The sequence below is a fragment of the Panicum hallii genome, chromosome 7 (assembly GCF_002211085.1).
Source record: "Panicum hallii strain FIL2 chromosome 7, PHallii_v3.1, whole genome shotgun sequence".
Taxonomy (NCBI): Eukaryota; Viridiplantae; Streptophyta; class Magnoliopsida; order Poales; family Poaceae; genus Panicum; species Panicum hallii.
This window is the reverse complement of record NC_038048.1, coordinates 41,198,731-41,216,848: the sequence shown is the minus strand read 5'-3', so window position 1 is coordinate 41,216,848 and position 18,118 is coordinate 41,198,731. Positions and strand designations below refer to the sequence as shown.

The 18,118-nt window shown below is 48.5% G+C and overlaps 3 protein-coding genes and 1 pseudogene across 3 annotated transcripts; 1 reads left to right on the top strand and 3 right to left on the bottom strand.

The window, feature by feature from the left end:
* The first annotated feature begins 3,851 nt into the window (after positions 1 to 3,851).
* On the top strand, positions 3,852 to 6,243 carry LOC112900348 (zinc transporter 9-like). Its single transcript, XM_025969172.1, has 3 exons — positions 3,852 to 4,510; positions 4,670 to 4,819; positions 5,704 to 6,243. Exons 1-3 carry the CDS (start codon positions 3,899 to 3,901, stop codon positions 6,007 to 6,009), a joined length of 1,068 nt encoding a protein of 355 aa, XP_025824957.1. The 5' UTR covers positions 3,852 to 3,898; the 3' UTR covers positions 6,010 to 6,243.
* A 2,665-nt stretch (positions 6,244 to 8,908) lies between these two features.
* LOC112901228 (expansin-B5-like) lies at positions 8,909 to 10,538 on the bottom strand. The gene is made up of 4 exons (XM_025970089.1): positions 10,252 to 10,538; positions 10,016 to 10,128; positions 9,702 to 9,895; positions 8,909 to 9,616 (listed from the first exon to the last, which is right to left on the bottom strand). The coding sequence occupies exons 1-4, from the start codon at positions 10,490 to 10,492 to the stop codon at positions 9,283 to 9,285; spliced, it is 882 nt and encodes a 293-aa protein (XP_025825874.1). The 5' UTR covers positions 10,493 to 10,538; the 3' UTR covers positions 8,909 to 9,282.
* A 2,117-nt stretch (positions 10,539 to 12,655) lies between these two features.
* LOC112901229 (expansin-B15-like) lies at positions 12,656 to 14,157 on the bottom strand. The gene is made up of 4 exons (XM_025970090.1): positions 13,906 to 14,157; positions 13,709 to 13,821; positions 13,406 to 13,602; positions 12,656 to 13,293 (listed from the first exon to the last, which is right to left on the bottom strand). The coding sequence occupies exons 1-4, from the start codon at positions 14,063 to 14,065 to the stop codon at positions 12,969 to 12,971; spliced, it is 795 nt and encodes a 264-aa protein (XP_025825875.1). The 5' UTR covers positions 14,066 to 14,157; the 3' UTR covers positions 12,656 to 12,968.
* Positions 14,158 to 16,490: 2,333 nt separating this feature from the next.
* Positions 16,491 to 17,904, bottom strand: LOC112901227 (annotated as a pseudogene).
* Positions 17,905 to 18,118: the final 214 nt, after the last annotated feature.

The window sequence follows — 18,118 nt, the reverse complement described above, 5'->3', positions numbered from 1 at the left end:
TTCGTCAGAACATACGAGAGGAAGAGAGGATAAGGGGCAATTTGGTAATTTTCGGTGGCCATGTTAGACGTCATAGCAAAACCGGGGTGGTTTCGGTTGGGGGGTAATTTGCACGGTTTCGTTAGTTCGCTGGTGTAGGATGTCTGGTTTTGTAGTTTCGAGTTCAAAATTGGAAGATTGTGATAGTTTAGGGTTGAAAAATGGATTTTTCCCTAAAAAGAAAACTGCGCTCTCCAAGATTGGTGATTGGTGCAGCTGATGATCTCACGATGTCGGTGTTTAACCGGCTGCCCACCGAGGGATATACCCAAGGTGGTAAGTTTTGGGTGAGGGGACGCCGAGATCAGGAACTCGAAGGTGCAAGGAACACAAAGTTTAGACAGGTTCGGGCCGCAAGATGCGTAACACCATACGTCCTGTATGGTGGTTTGTATTGCCTTTTGTGTAGAATGACCTAGAGATCGTCTGTTTTGAGAGGGGTCCCTGTCCTCCCTTATATATCCGAGAGGGCAGGGTTACAAAGATACTAACCAACACCAGCCAAGGAATCGTACCAGAACATATCTCGAGTAGATTCCCCCTGTATCGGTTAGCCTTATCTCCTATTTAAACGGAATAAATAAGAGATAAATAAGATGAATAAGAGATAAGACGGACTTAATCTCTTAAACTACGCTATGTACACAGTCCCGTAACCCCGGGTCTGACAAGCCCTCGAGCTCTTCGTAGCTGAGTACTGTAGACTTATCGAGTACTTTCGAAGTAGTCTTCGACTTCTTCTAAAGCTTCGCCTTGAAGTCCTTCTTCGAGTACTCGCTTGGCTTCATCGAAGCTATGAGGTGCTCATGCCCCGAATCTTTGTTATGGTGTGCGATTTAAAAATTGCACTCCATATGGAGTAGCCCCCGAGCCTTAGGTTGAATCGGAGAATCAGGCTGAGGGTCCCATTAGTCTGTAATCCTCCTTATCCTTCAAAGAAATTTGAAAAATAATGAGTCAATGCCACATATCCTGCAGCCCCCGAGCCTTGAATCCAAATCTCACAATTTTGGAGATAAGGATCCGAAAACCGTGGCATGCAGTATTACTCTGGAATTCCGAGAACAACTCTTCGCCTTCTGCATAGAGAAATTGAGCCTCCCGCTGGTTTATTTAACCGCGCGGTGGCTTAGAGTTTCTTCTGCACTCTCCGTCTTCATATGAGTCGTCTTCGAGTAGTTTTGCGGCGTCCAGCCCCCGAACTTACAAGCCAGGAGAGCCGAAGGAGCCATGTCGAGTAGTGCGCATCACCCAGCCCCCAAGCCTGGGAACTAGCGGAACTGTGATGGCACGCCGTGCTGCCTGGAGGGTTGTTGCAGAAGCTTGATCTGAAAAAAGATAATGCATACATTATGTAGCATAATGCGAAGATACCGAGTAGTACTCAGTAATAATATGAAGGAACCAAAATTTATTCGGTGTAAAAATTTCGCGTCTTGCTCTTGCTAGGCCATGTAATTTCCCCAGGCAGTTAACCTATTACGTTTAATCACCTGATCTCTGATGGCCGTAGACCATAGCGTAGGGAGCTTAGCCGCATGCACGCGTAGGAGCATAGGCTTACAGAAAAGTCGAGGTTTCACGGATTAAGGCGTATGCTACCCGAGTACTTTAGCAACCATTAAGAGAAGACAAAGAAGTCGTCATGCGACAAAAAGGATGCGCAGTGCGCAAAGATAGTCGGCGAAGTGTAGCTCTGGAGGGTTTTATGCCCATCGAGAGTCGTACACGGATAAGTAGTCGATCATGGTGTAGCCCCCGAGGGTTTTATGCCCGTCGAGAGGCGTACCAAAAAGGTAGCCGATCTTGTGAAGAACAAGTCGGAAAAGATATAAATCACTTAGCTTGATTCGTGGACGAATATCGACGAAGCCGTGGAGCTCGTTGATGGAGCTGCGACGGTTTGTTGATGAAGCTCGACTAGTCGGAGTCGATTCCGGCTAGTTTTCAAGTCGAGACGAGTAGTTGAAATAGTCGTCGGCGGGCTGCCGATCGTCCTCGCGAAGTCGAAGTAGTCGAACCCGTCGCCGCTGAGCGCGGAAATTGCGGCACAAGCCGAAGTTGAACCGGGTCGTCGAGGTCGACGGCCGCGGTGCATTGACATTGCAGCGCGAGGTGAAGTCGAGCCGAGTAGTCGAGGTCAGCGACAGTGCGTCTGATGAGGCAAACCGGTTGGCACTCGCTCCTAACCAGCTCCAGTTGCGGCGGAATTCTGTCGTAGAGTCACGACGCGGCGCTGGGTCAGTTTGCTATGCAACTTCCTTGCTGCCACCAACACCCTCGTGCCATCCTTGTCTGTGAGAGCTCCCCAGCAAGCTCCGCACGGATGAGAATACCATGCAAAGGTCACGTTAGCAAAGGTAGATCATATATTAATCCTTGCTAGTAACAGCCACGGATTGTATCCAATGTAGGAAAAATAGAAAAGGAATCTTCTCTGTTCAATACGTGTAGTATGTGCCCGGTGATCCATCTATCATCTATTGTTGTTGAGTCACCAGTTGTGCCTCCTGGCGCTCTGCGACGGTTTGTTGACGAAGCTCGACTAGTCGGAGTTGATTCCGACTGGTGAACTGGAAAGATACCATCGAGCTCGCCGGTGGATCTTTGACGCGCGCCCCTACCTGGCACGCCAGCTGTCGGTGTTTAACCAGCTGCCCACCGAGGGATATACCCAAGGTGGTAAGTTTTGGGTGAGGGACGCTGAGATCAGGAACTCGAAGGTGCAAGAAACGCAAAGCTTAGACAGGTTCGGACCGCAAGATGCGTAACACCCTACGTCCTGTATGGTGGTTTGTATTGCCTTTTGTGTAGAATGACCTAGAGGTCGTCTATTTTGAGAGGGGTCCCTATCCTCCCTTATATATCCGAGAGGGCAGGGTTACAAAGATACTAACCAACACCAGTCAAGGAATCGTACCAGAACATATCTCGAGTAGATTCCCTCTGTATCGGTTAGCCTTATCTCCTATTTAAACGGAATAAATAAGAGATAAATAAGATGAATAAGAGATAAGACGGACTTAATCTCTTAAACTACGCTATGTACACAGTCCCGTAGCCCCGGGTCTGACACACGACGAGACAGGAAAAAAGTTCGTGAAATAAAACATACACAAATTTCAAAAATATCGTTGGAATTCGCCAACATTTTTTCCTTATCTTTTTATGATAATAAAAACCTTCCCTAATCTATCATACATCATATAACAACAAAGAAATGAGATAATATATTACGTGTCTAACACGTTAGATAGACGAATTACATGAAATTTTGATAATATAATTTACCCGGGCCGACGATAATCAAGAAATTTCAGAAATATCACTGAAATTTCACTATTTTTTCCCTCCTTGTGACAAGAAGTGGATTCACAAGGACAAAGCAAAAAGGCATTTGTCTGTCAAACAAAACGAATAAACGGGTAAAACCGCTGCCGTTCAAGCAGTACAAGCCAGATATGTAGCTGACGTCGTAAACGGATAATATAATATACTTACACCTTCCGTCCATAAATAATTTAACTTCTGGAGCTGTCCTAAATCAAACTATTTACAGATGAAGGGGTACTTAGTACTATACCATCACATTGTCCTAGCTAAACCATGTCCATGACCTACTCCGATCCTTTTGATAAGATCTGACCAATCGAGATGCCGTGCTGTCAGTTTTCAAGAAATTTTCTACACGATTATGTTGACATTGCATTGGCATCTAGCTACATATTTTTTTTAATTCCGTCCTTGATCAGGGTTTTGGCAGCGCTATCATCATATGCCTATACTAGTAGATGTACTACGCATACGCGGTGAGCTAGCGCTGTTCGTCGCCATTCCTCTATCTCCCTTGAGCCTAAACATGGCCGCTGCCGATCTCAAGCTCGCTGCCTGCTTGTGCCTCCTCGCCGTGGCATCGCTCCCGATGCTCGCCATCGCCGAGTGCGAGTGCACGGCCTCCGGCGATGAGGACAGCGACAAGGGGAGGGCGCTCACGCTCAAGATAATCGCCATCTTCTCCATCCTAGTCGCCAGCTCCGTGGGCTGTGCGATCCCCTCGCTCGGGCGGAGGTTCCCCGCTCTCCGCCCGGAATCCGACCTCTTCATCGCCGTGAAGGCCTTCGCCGCCGGCGTTATTCTCGCCACGGCCTTCGTGCACATCCTCCCGGACGCCTTCGAGAAGCTCGGCTCGCCGTGCCTCGTCGACGGGCCCTGGCAGAAGTTCCCGTTCGCGGGCCTCGTCGCCATGCTTGCCGCCATCGCCACTCTGGTCGTCGACACCATCGCCACGGGCTACTTCCAGCGCGCGCACGCCAAGAGCACTGCGGCCGTCGGAGACCTGGAGACTCCAGACCACGCGCACCATGGCCATGGCCACAGCCACGGGATGCCTGCCTTGATCGCGTCGTCGTCATCGACTTCGAACACCGACGAGGGCGCGAAGCTGATCATACGCCACCGCGTCATTTCACAGGTGAGCAATCCGTACAAGCACACTAGGAGTATATAGGAAATCTAAAATCCGCGTCATTTTAAGATTATACTTGCAATTGTTTATTGGAAATCTAAAATTTATGCAAGTGTTTTGATTTTCTCATATGTAACCGCCTTGTCACTGAATGAATATCTCAAGGTGCTGGAGCTGGGGATCATTGTGCATTCGGTGATCATCGGAATGTCTTTAGGTGCATCTGAGAGTCCCAGCACGATCAGACCGCTCTTGGCTGCGTTAACATTTCATCAGTTCTTCGAAGGGATAGGGCTTGGAGGATGCATTGTGCAGGTATGAATGTATTCTTTTACAAGACTTATCGAGGCCAGAAAATTAACAGTCACTTATATCATCAGCACATGGAAACTCCATACTTAGTTTTGAAAATTTAATTTATTTGGTGCTTTTGATCAACTCATCACAAATTTGGAAGATCCATGTCAATAGTCTAAAACTCTAAATACTACCGTTCAATTAGATGCCCAGTAGAATCATTAAATCTCAGGCAAAAGGAGCTTTTGAATTTAGACATATATACCTTGTTGATAAAGTCCCCGTGATATTTCTCAAATTAATCCCATTTCTGAAAAATCAGTAAGATTTCCCTGGAAAATCTAAATTCATTTTTAGTATTATTGTATGTATGTATGTATGCAAGACAAATCACTATAGTGATATATTCTACTAGTTGAATTGCTTCAGATATGGCATGCTGTTTTAGGAGGGGAATTATGACATGACAAATATTAATTACAAATAAAACTTGAAACAGTTCAATCTTGTACTTGTTAGAAATTTGAGATCTGATTCTGCAAACCAAACACATTTAATTTCCAGCCAATCCAAAATGACGCAATCATGTTCATAGGAAAAATAAATTTCCATTTAAGTCGTGTGTTCTTCCCTCATATAAGAATTTTTGCCTCATCTCACTTGCATATAACCTCCTGGACCTACATGCATGTTAGTGAGTCATCGAGAGAGAAGTATAAATCCCGAAGTTGCATTGAGTGACAAATTTAAATCCTCTAGGATAATTCATGGAACGAGAAACTCAACAAGCTCCCTCTGAAATAAACTCAATAGAGACAATAAAGAGATGGATGACGTAGCACTAATAAATGAGAACCATAAAATAATGATCATTAGGTGATGAAGTTTTTTGGTTCTTGCAGGCCAGATTCCGCCTCAGGTCTGTCGTGACAATGGCGCTCTTCTTCTCGCTCACCACGCCTGTTGGAGTAGCGATCGGCATCGGCATCTCTTCGGCTTACAACGAGAACAGCCCCAGTGCCCTGATCACCGAAGGGGTCCTCACCGCGGCCGCCGCTGGTATCCTGAACTACATGGCCCTCGTCGACCTTCTTGCCGAAGACTTCATGAACCCTAGGGTGCAGAACAATTGGAAGCTGCAGGTCATCCTCAGTGTCGCGTTGCTGCTTGGGACGGCGCTGATGTCCATGCTAGCCATCTGGGCGTGAACACTCGTGAGCGGCGGCAGAATAGAGGGACGAGAGAGTCGTCGGCTCGCTTCCCTCTTGATATTCTTCTTGTGGGTAAATATTTACTGCTTCACGATTTCTCACTTGCGTTGTTTATTTCATTCTTTCTTGAAAGGTTGATTTGTATTGTTTGTAAAATATGAAGTACATATATATAAATTGTACGTAATAAAAGCTCTGGGCTGAACCATAACAACGAACCCAGTTTGTTCAGAGTTGCAAAAGGAGAAAGGAACCTGGTGTGCATTTGTCCCTATTGGTATTAGAACCGCAGTTAAACAAGCTAAAGCGTACTAACTGTTATCTTCCTTCTAAAATATTGGTAGGGCCGCATGAATAGTACGTGTATTTGGATATAACGCAGGCACAGGAAAAAAAACTCTATACTAAACAACCAAGTTGACTAGTAAAGCCACCAGCATAACGCCATTACACGTTACTGACAGCCTTGAACTTGGAGCTAGCAGATCAGAATCAATGTCGACACGGTGACGACATGTCAAGGAACGGCTCCACAACCCCAACACTTCATCATAGACATAGACTTGTTGATAAGTATATGGCCTGAATATAGCTTGGGCTGAAGACACGGTGTGCTCCTCTCGCTCGCTCGTGCTTGTTGCTGCGACGTGCAGGGTGCGTTCGGTTGCCGATGTTTTGCGTGGTTTCGGTGGTGCTTTGTGTTTATTAATTATTTACTTATTATTAGTCGTAAAATTATTTGAAATCCTCTCTCTCTCTATCTCTCTCTCTCTCTCAGTACATGCTGGCAGATTTCCCGAGCAGTTCAAAAACAAAAATATCCAAGCCATGCCATCTGATCAGCGCGAACTGGATCGCCATCTTCAATCCGAGATATCGCCTGAATTGATAATCATTTTACTTACTGCCATTAATCAAGGACATAGTAGGTCATTGATGACGAGATACGTGAGCACAACACCATGCATGCCAAGTGCGGCAATCATATCCATCTTCCGCAAGATTTTAGCTCATGTATCTCTTGGTGTTTGAGATTATAGCCAGCGCAAAAGTAAATAGAGGACCGAGATAAGGTTGGAGGAGAACAACCTAACTGTGCATGACATGTGGCATAGTTTGATTAGAGGGGGGTAGGTGCACGATTAGTTATTTAAGATCTCAAACTTGAAATGTCTTTTATTCTCAAACAGTGACTCTGTTTTCGATCCGGTTGGACCACCATGTTATTTAGAATAATTATTACATCCAACTTAGAACTGAAATAATCCCGTGAATACTTTTTATATACACATATGTTAATAATTCTTTTAGTGATGTAAAGCATATTTAATTTTCTAATAAGTTCCTACTTAGGAGTTATAAGCACTGCAATGAGTGAAAAATGACAAAAAAAAAAGCCGACCACAACAAATTATGACTGCCAATTTGACTGCAAACCAGAATTTAGGTATCAAGATGACTCTACATAAATAAATTTAGAATACAATTTTTTTATTAAAAGTTGTCTATATCCAACTGTGTATGAATTTTCAAAATACAACCACAAATTCGATTAAATCTATTATTACTGAATACTTTTAAGCTAGAACCAATTATAAAAATAAGCCAGTATCACAGTCGACTAGTGCCTAGAATTAACCAAGACAATGATATTTATACACACTGTTTTTGCATTGGACCTGGTGAATCTAAATGTCCCCATCTGTACCATCAGTTTGTATTTCTTTTTACATCGGAAACTTTATTGCACTTTTAACAATTACATCAAGGTGATATAATTACCCCAAGATCACTCATGGCCTCTTCCTAGTTAGGAAGCGCAATATGATTATTGAAGAATAACAAGACATGATGCAATAGTGAGCTACGACGTTTTCCTGACGTTTTACATCACAGTCATGGAAAAGTTCCTAACGGTTATCCATCAGGGAAAGGTGGCCTTCCCTGACAGTCCATCCGTGACGGTTACCGTCAGGGAAGACTATCTATGACGGTTTTGGCTACTTTCCCTGTCGGATGTATCCGTCACGGAAAAGCTGATCTGGGGTAGTGACACAAAAATAATCTTCAGTTTCTTACACCACCATATATAGTAAGCCCCCTCCCCCCAAAAAACAACGCCTCCAAGGAAAAAAAAGATGGCATACAGGAGCATCGTTGCAGTGGACTGATTAATTGGTAAAAGGCTGGATCATTTGTTCTCACTTGGAGTGCAAATTCATCGATCGCCAGACAACATCACCATTATTGCCAGGTAAAACCAACTAATATCAGACCTATAAATTTCTCCCTAGACTTAGGGAATTGGTGCCCAAACAGGCACCACAACAACAAAGTCTCAAACCTAATCTTCAAATGCGTTTCCATGATCGGTTGTAGAGCCCTCATACTGTAGTGGTGGTTCTTCAAATTGCAACGGATTGTTATCTTAATTTAGCATGCCAGTTATGTAAAAAAAAAATGATTCGTGAATATGTTATTGAACAATGTGAACATGAAGGTTCTATAGTAGTGCGGGATCCGCGGTGATGAATATGGCCTCATAAGTGGATTCTTTGTAGGTGGGTAGGGATTCAAGTGGATTTGTTCATCCATTTGAAATGCCCTATGTGCGGGTTCACAAACAAAATGGACTATATATGGTGGGTTCGCCAACAAACCTCTTACACTTGAAATGAATTATATGCGGGCTTATGAACAGATCCGCATTGCTTCCTGGAGTGGTGCCAGTGAGCGGCACAATGTATCGGGTGCGGACAAATTAGCCAAACCAAATTATAGTTACAAATTACTTTGGCTGCTATCATCCCACAGTAATACATCCTTAGATCATCATGATCAAGTACTCAACAGTGACATTCCACAGAATAGTTAAATCATTCTATATGCTGTACCAGCCAAAAGGATCCATAAATCTAAGCCACTTTATTCAATAGCACCAACGCTTAACACTCTGTAGTGCCATATCTTTGTTCCATACGAAAGCTAGGAGAGAGTTCTTAACAATACTTTGCTACATCGATCAGCACACACTTGATGGTGTTGTAACTCCAGCTCTGCAGTTTCTGCATTGGAGACACCGGAACATCACTAGGGAAACACAGGTCCAGCAAGACCGTGGAGGGAAGAACACGTACGCTACCGAACCTCCTCTTCTAACGCGGCCTCTAGCGTTTCCCGGACGCACATACACACTAAACTCATTCCACAACTAACTAGGCAAGACCTCCCAAATCGGAGCACTAAATTTGGAACACCACTCGCTCCGCCTCAGTAGCCGTAGTTCACCGTGGACCTGTAGGTCGCCCCGGCGCCCCAGCCGGCGGGGATGGCGTTCCTGGCGACGAGCACCTTGCCGGAGCCCGAGGTGATGCGGACCGAGAAGGGCGCGCGCAGCGGCTTGCCGTCGTTGGAGTTGACGCGCCACACGGCGCCCCACGACTGCTGCATCGGCGTCCACGAGTTGCAGCCGGCCTGCATGACGTCCACCTTGGCGACGTCGCCGTCGCCGCTCACGTACATGACCAGCACGGCGAGGTAGTAGGGGTTGGAGCCCGCGTCCACCTTGAAGTTGATGGCCATGCCGTTGTACTTGCACGGAACCCTACACACAGCACCTTTTCAGTACATGTGCATTATCATCACTAGCCATGGAATTGTCGTCAGTTGAAACTCAGTAAATGGCACACCTCTTGTACTGGATCTTGAGGATTCCGGCGGAGCGGAGGCGGTCGGCCATGCCGCGGTTGGCCATGGCGCCGAAGGCCGTGCCGCTCATGTCGAAGTGCGCCGACTCGGCGAGGCAGGCGCCGCCGGGGCAGGAGTCGGTGATGGTGACGGTCACCGGCCGGCCGGAGCAGGCCCTGTTGCCGGTGCACTTATTCTGCGTGTTGGTCGTACACCACCGCAGTAAATGCATCGACATTTTTGGTCAGGTTCTGTACACGTGCTTCTCAAACTCCAATATAATAACAGCTTCGACGACAGAGCGAGGGATGCTGACCTGGTAGCACGCGCCGCATCCTTTGCCGTTCTTGAAGAGGGAGGGCCCGCCGGCGGCGATCATGGACCTGAAGGGGCGCTGGCTGACGGCGCCCTGGTAACCGCACGCGCCACCTGCACGGCCAATTTGAACGAACGAACGAACGAGCAGGTCACGAAACGAAACGAAGATCCTGAATCCACATCTCGGTCCAGATCGTACAATGCTTGGTGCAGGTAATAGCTACTGGAACTCACCGTCGCTGCCGGCGCCGTACGGGCTGCCGTACCACGTGGCGCCGCCGTAGGACCAGCCGTAGCCCCGGGCCGGCGCCCAGAGGCCCCTCCTGCTGCCGCCGGTGGTGTCGTTCTGCCGCTGCGGGTGCTCGACCCTGGACTCCTCCGGAGCTCCGTCGTCGCAGGAGATGGTGCTCACAAGAAGAGATAGGATCACTGACGCCAGGGCATACCGGAACGCGCTTGGACTACTGGTGGCCATCCAGTCTGCAGTGGACTTGCTAGGTCAGTTGATCAGACTTGAGAGGATGAGAGGCTGGTGAATTGCGAGATTGTAGCTTGGTTTTGGGTGGTGTATATATAGGATGGTTTTAAGGGTCCCGGACGACGTGGCAGCAAATACGTGTGTGTTCCGTGCATAATTGAGGCGGACGTGCGGGCCGGATTTGGGGAGCACGGAGGTCAACTGGGCCGGGTCGGCTGATCCGGAGGTGATCGCGCCCTCCCTCCAACCTCCCGGAGACTTGGATAAACAAATGATCAGTCCCGGCATGAGTACTTGTCCATTTGTCATTTCGTTTTGCAACGTGCACTCGTCAAACTGTTGTGCTCATCATCGCGTACAAATGTGCAGTAGTGCATCAGTCGGCCGGCATGCATATGCGTACGTATCTGATTTGTACGCCGTGCGTGTACGTTAAATAATATGTAACAAGCCGCATGCTATACGTACGCCATACGTGCGCGCCGCCTGCTGTACGTGCGCGCCATGTCAGCCAGTACGTGCCACCCGCTATCCGCGCCGAGGTTATATTATATAGAGTAAAATGCACCACCGCTCCTCGGCTCAAAGTGTCATCCCGATTCCTAAACTTTCAAAATGCAAATCTAAATTCTCAAACTTGCTAATCGCAAGACGTGAAGTCTAAATCATTATTTTTAAGTCATAAAGTGAAAGTGTTTCAACTTATGTGGAGCTTACGTGTGGTCCAAATTTTATTTTTTAATTTTTCTGATCAACTCTTATATTTTCTATTTTTCCCAACATTTTGTTTTAAAACTTTATGAGGAATATTTTCTTTTCCAATATTTTCTCCAAATTTTTTCTTTTTATTTTCTAATTTTTTTTACAAATTTGGTATATATATCTTTTGTATTTAAATATATTTGTACAAGTAAATTGGTATAAATTATATAACTTTCGATTTAGCTTAAACAACTATGATTTGGATCTCACGTGATGCGATTATGCGATTAGCAAGTTTGATAATTTGAATGTGTATTTTAAAAGTTTAAGGATCGGGAGCCAAATTTAAGGTCGGCGATGTATTTTACTTATATATACGGACCGGCTCGTGGATGAGTTGGGACGGAGTGCGCCACGCTCCGGCAACCGGGCCGTGGATCGACGACGGCTCGACGCCGAGCTCTTTGGTCCCTCGCCTCATCAGCGTCAGCCCAAAGCTCTCCCTCTCTAGTCTCTCCTTTCAGACGGTGCCGTTTCCGATCCCCTGGCCGCGCACGTCGCTTTGGTTTCGCCAGTTCGGGAGGGTCGCCGCCGCGATTGGAGCACAGGGTGGTTGCGCCAACGGGCAAAATTTCGCATCTTATTTGACTTTGTGAGCGGGGGGACTGTTCTGTACGCACGTTGCTCCGTGATTGGTGGTTCGAACGCTTTTGGGGTGTGTGGAGTTTGTTTGTTTTTTTTATGGGCTGTGGAGTTTGTTTTCTGCACTTCTGTGGCACGACTGTGGTCAGCTCTCTGAACTTGTGTTTATCTTTTCTGCACGTGCATTCCGTTAGACCCGAGTTCCGAGTGGGCCATGGATCTGGAACAGACGAGTTTTTATTCTGAGAGGCCCAGACTACGTTAGCCCAACTAACATGTGGGCCATGATGGCATACGAAGTAAGTATGTGTAATTGGAAATATAGGCCCAGACCCAGGTACAGGTTAGTTCATGTTTTATTTTTTGAGCTTTCAGACGTCAGAATTTTGAGGAGCCGCGTAGGACCTGCTTGCTCTGAACATCCTTATCAGCCTCCAAATGCGTGGTTTTTAGGCGCTGTTTTCTTCCTCGAAGGAGTATCATGACTGAAGTAAAATGTTACAATGACACCGGAGCACCCCTTCTGTATCTTTCATGAACGTTGAAGTATTTTCCATGGTGATAATTATGCTATTAATTTTTTTTTTCATATAATTTTTTCGAACAGGTTACATATCCCTAGCTATATGAACGTAGCTCGCACCGCTACCCCTACGTGAGCACCTTTGCTGCCGACTCGAAGACCTACCTCAGTTCGCAATTCGTACAATAATTTGGCTGCATATACATCCTACTATGGCATCTACACAATACATTCCCATTTTTGTTGTCAATAGATGCGATTTATTCAATAGAGAGAGAGAGAGGGAACATGCATTAAGAAACACGCACATCAATTATCAGCATTCCATTCAGCAGTGATACCGAGCTGCCATTACAAACAACGATACACACACTAACACGTCTCAATATGTCGGCGCTGACTAACGGCGAAGAGGGGAGAACTATGCTCGTCTCGTACACACCTGCGCCTCCTCCTCCTCTGCCTAAATCCTGCCCTTATTACTTCCAATTAATCTTTGCCAATCATACGCAACCACTGTTGTGATGTGATGATCACTTGTAAGTCCACACACACAAAACACAAATATTACACGCGCGCACTACATTTTATGGCTATATCGACCGATTAGTAGTTGGCCGCTGACTGGTAGGCGGCGCCGGGCTTCCACCCGACGGGGATGACGTTGCTGGCGACGAGCTGCTTGCCGGAGCTGGAGGTCAGGCGGATGGACAAGGGCGCCTGCAACGCCGACCCGGCGTTGAACTTCCAGACGGCGCCCCACGACTGCTGCATGGGCGCCCACGCGGCCCCTGGGCCGGTCTGCATGAGCTCGACGCCCGAGAGGTCGCCGTCGCCGTTCTGGTACTTGACGAGCACGGCGAAGTAGTTCGGGTTCGAGCCGGCGTCCACGACGAAGGTTAGCTGCACCCCGGGCCAGCTGCACGGTACGCTGTGTACAACATCACACGCGCGCATCGTTGTAAGAGAAGAGAAGCCAGAGGAGATTGGGCGCGCGGAATATACAAGGACGACGGTTCGTTACGTGGCGGTAGTATGCTTACCGGGTGTACTGCACTTTGAGGACACCGGCGGCGCGCAGCTTGTCGGCCTGTCCGGACTTCGCCATGGCGCCGAACGCCGTCCCGCTCAGGTCGAAGTGGACCGGCTCGTTCGTGCACGCGCCGCCGCCGGGGCATTCATCGGTGATCACAACGGTCACCGGGTTGCCGGAGCAAGCGTCATTTCCGGTGCATTTCACCTGTTGGTAGTGATAAGGCAAATGAATGCATGGTTTGTGATACATCTTCTGTGCGCAGCATGTACATCTGAAAAAAAAAATCCCATGTGCACAGGAAGGTACGGACCTGGAAGCAAGAGCCGCAGCCCATGCCGGACTTGTAGATGGAAGGGCTGCCGGCGGCGATCATGGACGAGAACGGCGCCTGGTCGACGGCACCCTGGTACCCACACGCGCCACCTACATGTATTCAGCATGTCGATCGGTTAGAAAAGAGGCAAGAAATACTAATTAGTTTAGGCAGAATGCTCTGACAGAACATACCATCGCTTCCAGCCCCAGTAGCGCCGCCGTACCACGTCGCGCCGCCGTCGCTGGACCAGCCGGAGAGCTTGCGATGGAACTCGATGGAATCGCAAGGATGGAGCAGCGAGGCGATCGCTGCAACCACAACGAAGAACAGAAGCTGGGACTCGGAAGCCATTGCTACTTCTTCTTGCGTCTAACTGTTGCTTGATCTCTTCGTTTCACGATCAAAGATTGATTTGTAGGCGAGGAGGGGCAAGCAGATGAAAGGCTTGTGGGTAAGCTGTGTGGGTAGAAGCATGTTCTACTGCTCTATTTATAGGCGGCCAAACTGTGGACTTGCATGCGTGCGTGCATGGAGACAGATCTCACGGGGCGCTTGCTTCCCCTGCTGGATTTGCGAATCGCCTGCACATGGCTATGGTCAACATGCTGAGCGCAGAGATGAGAAGTACTCGAACTCGACTACTCGTAGTTAACAATGAACTGCTTAACTGACCTAGCGAGCTAGTACTAGCATTAGGCCGGCCGGTCCTTTTGTGTGTAGTTCACTTGTCCGTTCCTCGATCTGATCGGTGGAATGTGGCAATTCCAGCTCTCTGTTTTGCCTTCCTAGTTCCTAGAGCTAGAGCTACTGTCCCCTGTCGGCCCAATTTAGCTCAATCCTGCTCTCTGTGCCTGGCTCGTAAGGCATGGTGTATAACTGTATATGCATGTTTACCTGTTACTTTCAGATCACATGAGTCCAGGTCCAGCAGAGGTGTTCTCAATCCATGCAGGCATGAATCTGTGGTGGAATACTACACGGCAGGTAGAACGACCAGGGTGAGGGGCTTGCAGCCGGGCACGAGGTGATCCCTATCTGATGAGCACACAGGCCAGTTACTGTTTGCGAGTCAGAGCGGCCGTTATTTCAGTTGTCCACGCCTGCCAATCCCGAGACACGGCTCCCCTTTCCCCGGTCAGCTAGTCTCCGCCGCCTTCCCAGATCAACCGGGCGGGACCGCCGGAAATATCTCGATCTCGTGGTCCTCCAATCAACGCCGCCCCAAGTCTCAATCCCGTCACGCTGCAACGAGCGGCGGCAGGCTGCCGCGATCCTGGCCGCCTTGCCGGTTGTGTCCCCGGCCACGGCCAGGCCAACCGCCGCGAGCTCCTCCGCTCCGCCGGAATTCGGCGGGCGCCTAACGTGCGTCTCGGCCGGCCGGCTCCGGGCGCCATCCGCTTACGAGCGCGGCACGGGCGGCGGCGTCGCGTCCATCAGCAATTCAGCATGTGGATTTCTGTGTGTGGCCAAAGTCAAGAACGCATGGATCACGGCAGTCGGCAGCCCCGCACATCCGGGGGAATGGGCCGGACGTCGTTGTAGTTGTTGGCCCAGATAAGGCCCATCCAGAACTGACTACATGGGCCCCTAATCCCAGCAGTATCTTTTCTGCAACGGAGGGCATGGGCTGTATTTCATTTTGACCGCTTCATCTGTTTATAAGCATTTGGCTTTTAATTGGGATTGTGTCATTTGGTTTCTCTAAGTTAAGGACATCTTTTGAGGATTTTATTTCAAGACCAAACAGTGCTGGAGTTAGGGGATGAAATCTAAACTAGGGCAAGAGTGGAATTAAGAAACATAGACTTTCGCCGAAGGGTGAGGATAGTTTTGAGCCCAAATGACTTTCAAACTCCTGATGTCCAACTGAAAAGGCCAGCTTTCCAACTATGAAGTCCCTGAAACTTACAGCTCAAATCTTAAAATCAGAAGACTAAGATCCAAGGGAAATTATTTCGCGTCTTTCGTCAACCCAGAAGCACAACCATAGCGGTCGCCGACAATCTTTGCCCTCGCAACGTCTAATTGGTTGGGAAAGGCAACGAGGCAGAGGGCTCTAGAGTCTGGTTCGGTGGTTACCGGTGAGGAACCAACCGTGGATCACGAGAGAGGAGCAGAAGCAGATGGCGGAGAAAGTTGAAGGTCATGATAGTTCCGCATAGAAAGGGATGATCTTGGTTGGGGGAGATGCAGTAACTACTTGGATCACATGACATGTAATTTGCTAAGCTTGCAACAATGCAACAGGCTCCCGACAGTTACTAATTTCGTTCATAAATATATCATACCATTGATCATTTTTCTTTCTTTTGACTTTTCATCTTTCTATAAATATATAACACACGTCTCTTCGAGCGTCAAGCTGCCGGCACCTCAGCGATTGTGCAACGCATCAAAGACGATGTCGATCTTTGGACCGCTGCAGGAGCTTGTAGGCTAGGTCGTCTTTTTTTTTTTTGAGTAATCCGTATAAGGAGCTGCACGTAGTGTGCATCTTACTATAAAAAGATGCGTACCTCTCCTACATATTCAAGAAAAAAATATTTTTATAAATATTTGTGAAAATAGATAAATCTACAAGTCAAACCTAGAGTATATTTTATGATAGATGTATTGATAATTATTTCATTTTACTTAACTAAATGACTAAGTATATAATGTTTGCCATTTTTTTAAGAAAATTAATGATGTCATATATCTAGAATAGAGAGAGTTGTATGTTTAAAAATTAATATATTGGCACATCACCAATCGCCATTCTGATTCCTTGTTTGTAAAGCACCTTTTGCCCTCGAGCAATATATAAAAAGTAGGTGGGGATTTTTTTCCCCGATGTTGTTCGAAAAAAGAATTGCAAATCGCCGCGCAGAGAAATTTTTACACCATCTCTCACATTTCCGACCCACGTGACCAACTACTTTCGGCAATTGACAGGGCAAGCGCTCACAGACAGGAGCATTAACCTAATCACCTCTGGACTAACAATAATGCCTTAAGTGGCGTAGTTCACCGTGGACCGGTAGGTCTTGCCGGCGCGCCAGCCGGCGGGGATGGCGTTCCTGACGACGAGCACCTTGCCGGCGCCCGAGGTGAGCCGGAGCGAGAAGGGCGCGCGCAGCGGCCTGCCGGTGTTGGAGTTGGCGCGCCACGTGGCGCCCCACGAGTGCTGCATCGGCGCCCACGCGCCGCCCGGCTGCATGATGTCCACCGCGGCGAGGTCGCCGTCGCCGCTCTGGTACTGGATCAGCACGGCGAGGTAGTACGGGTTGGAGCCCGCGTCCACCCGGAAGGCGATCCCCATGCCGTTGTAGTTGCACGGCACCCTGCGAAAAGGCAGCTCCGTTGCGTTACTCTCGTGCGCGTAGATTAACATTTTCACTGGAATTATCAGTTCGAACTCAATGTATTGTCGCACCTCTTGTATTGGATCTTGAGGACTCCGGCGGCGCGGAGGCGGTCGGCCATGCCCCGGCTGGCCATGGCGCCGAAGGCCGTGCCGCTCATGTCGAAGTGCGCGGCCTCGGCGAGGCACACCCCGCCGGGGCAGGAGTCGGTGATAGTGACGGTCACTGGCCGGCCGGAGCAGGCTTTGTTGCCGGTGCACTTAATCTTCGTGGTATTAGCACGACAGTACAGACAGTGTTAGAGCAAGAATGTACATGCACACTAAAGAAACTCAGTAGTAGTAAGTACTAACCTGATAGCACGCGCCGCAGCCTCTGCCGTTCTTGAAGAGGGGAGGGCCGCCGGCGGCTATCATCGACGAGAACGGGCGCCGGCTGACGGTGCCTTGATAGCCGCACGCGCCGCCTGCAACGGAACTGACATGCCATTACAGGAGCAGTCACTGGTACCTACGCTTCACCTGCACTGATCAGTGTCCGGGTGTGCATGTACTTACCGTCGCTGCCGGCGCCGTAAGGGCTCCCGTACCACGTCGCGCCGCCCGAGGACCACCCAGCCGCCGGCACTGAGGTGGTGTACCGGCTGGTGGCGGTGTAGTTCCGAGGAGACATTGGCCCCGGACTCCCGTAGCAGGGAATAATGGGGCTTGCAAGGAGTGACAGGAATGGCAGCGCGGCGAATGCCGCAATGGGTAATGCAACCGGAGAAGCCATTGCTTGTCTCCTCCTGGCCCTGTGGAGAGAGGGCGTGAATATATGGACGGAGCAGCTGCTAGGATTGCTAGGCTTGTTATGGTCTCGTCTGAACCTGAAGCTCGATTGGGGGTGTTATATATAAGTAGCAGCTAGGAGATGGTTTTAGGGGGGGATCACGTCACGATCGACTTACAAACGTGAGAGAAATACAGGTGCACATGCAGCGGCAGCACGAACGTGGCAATTTGTTGGTCTCCTTAAGGGTGTGGGACTGTGGGAGTTCATATATTGTGGTCAATTCCTG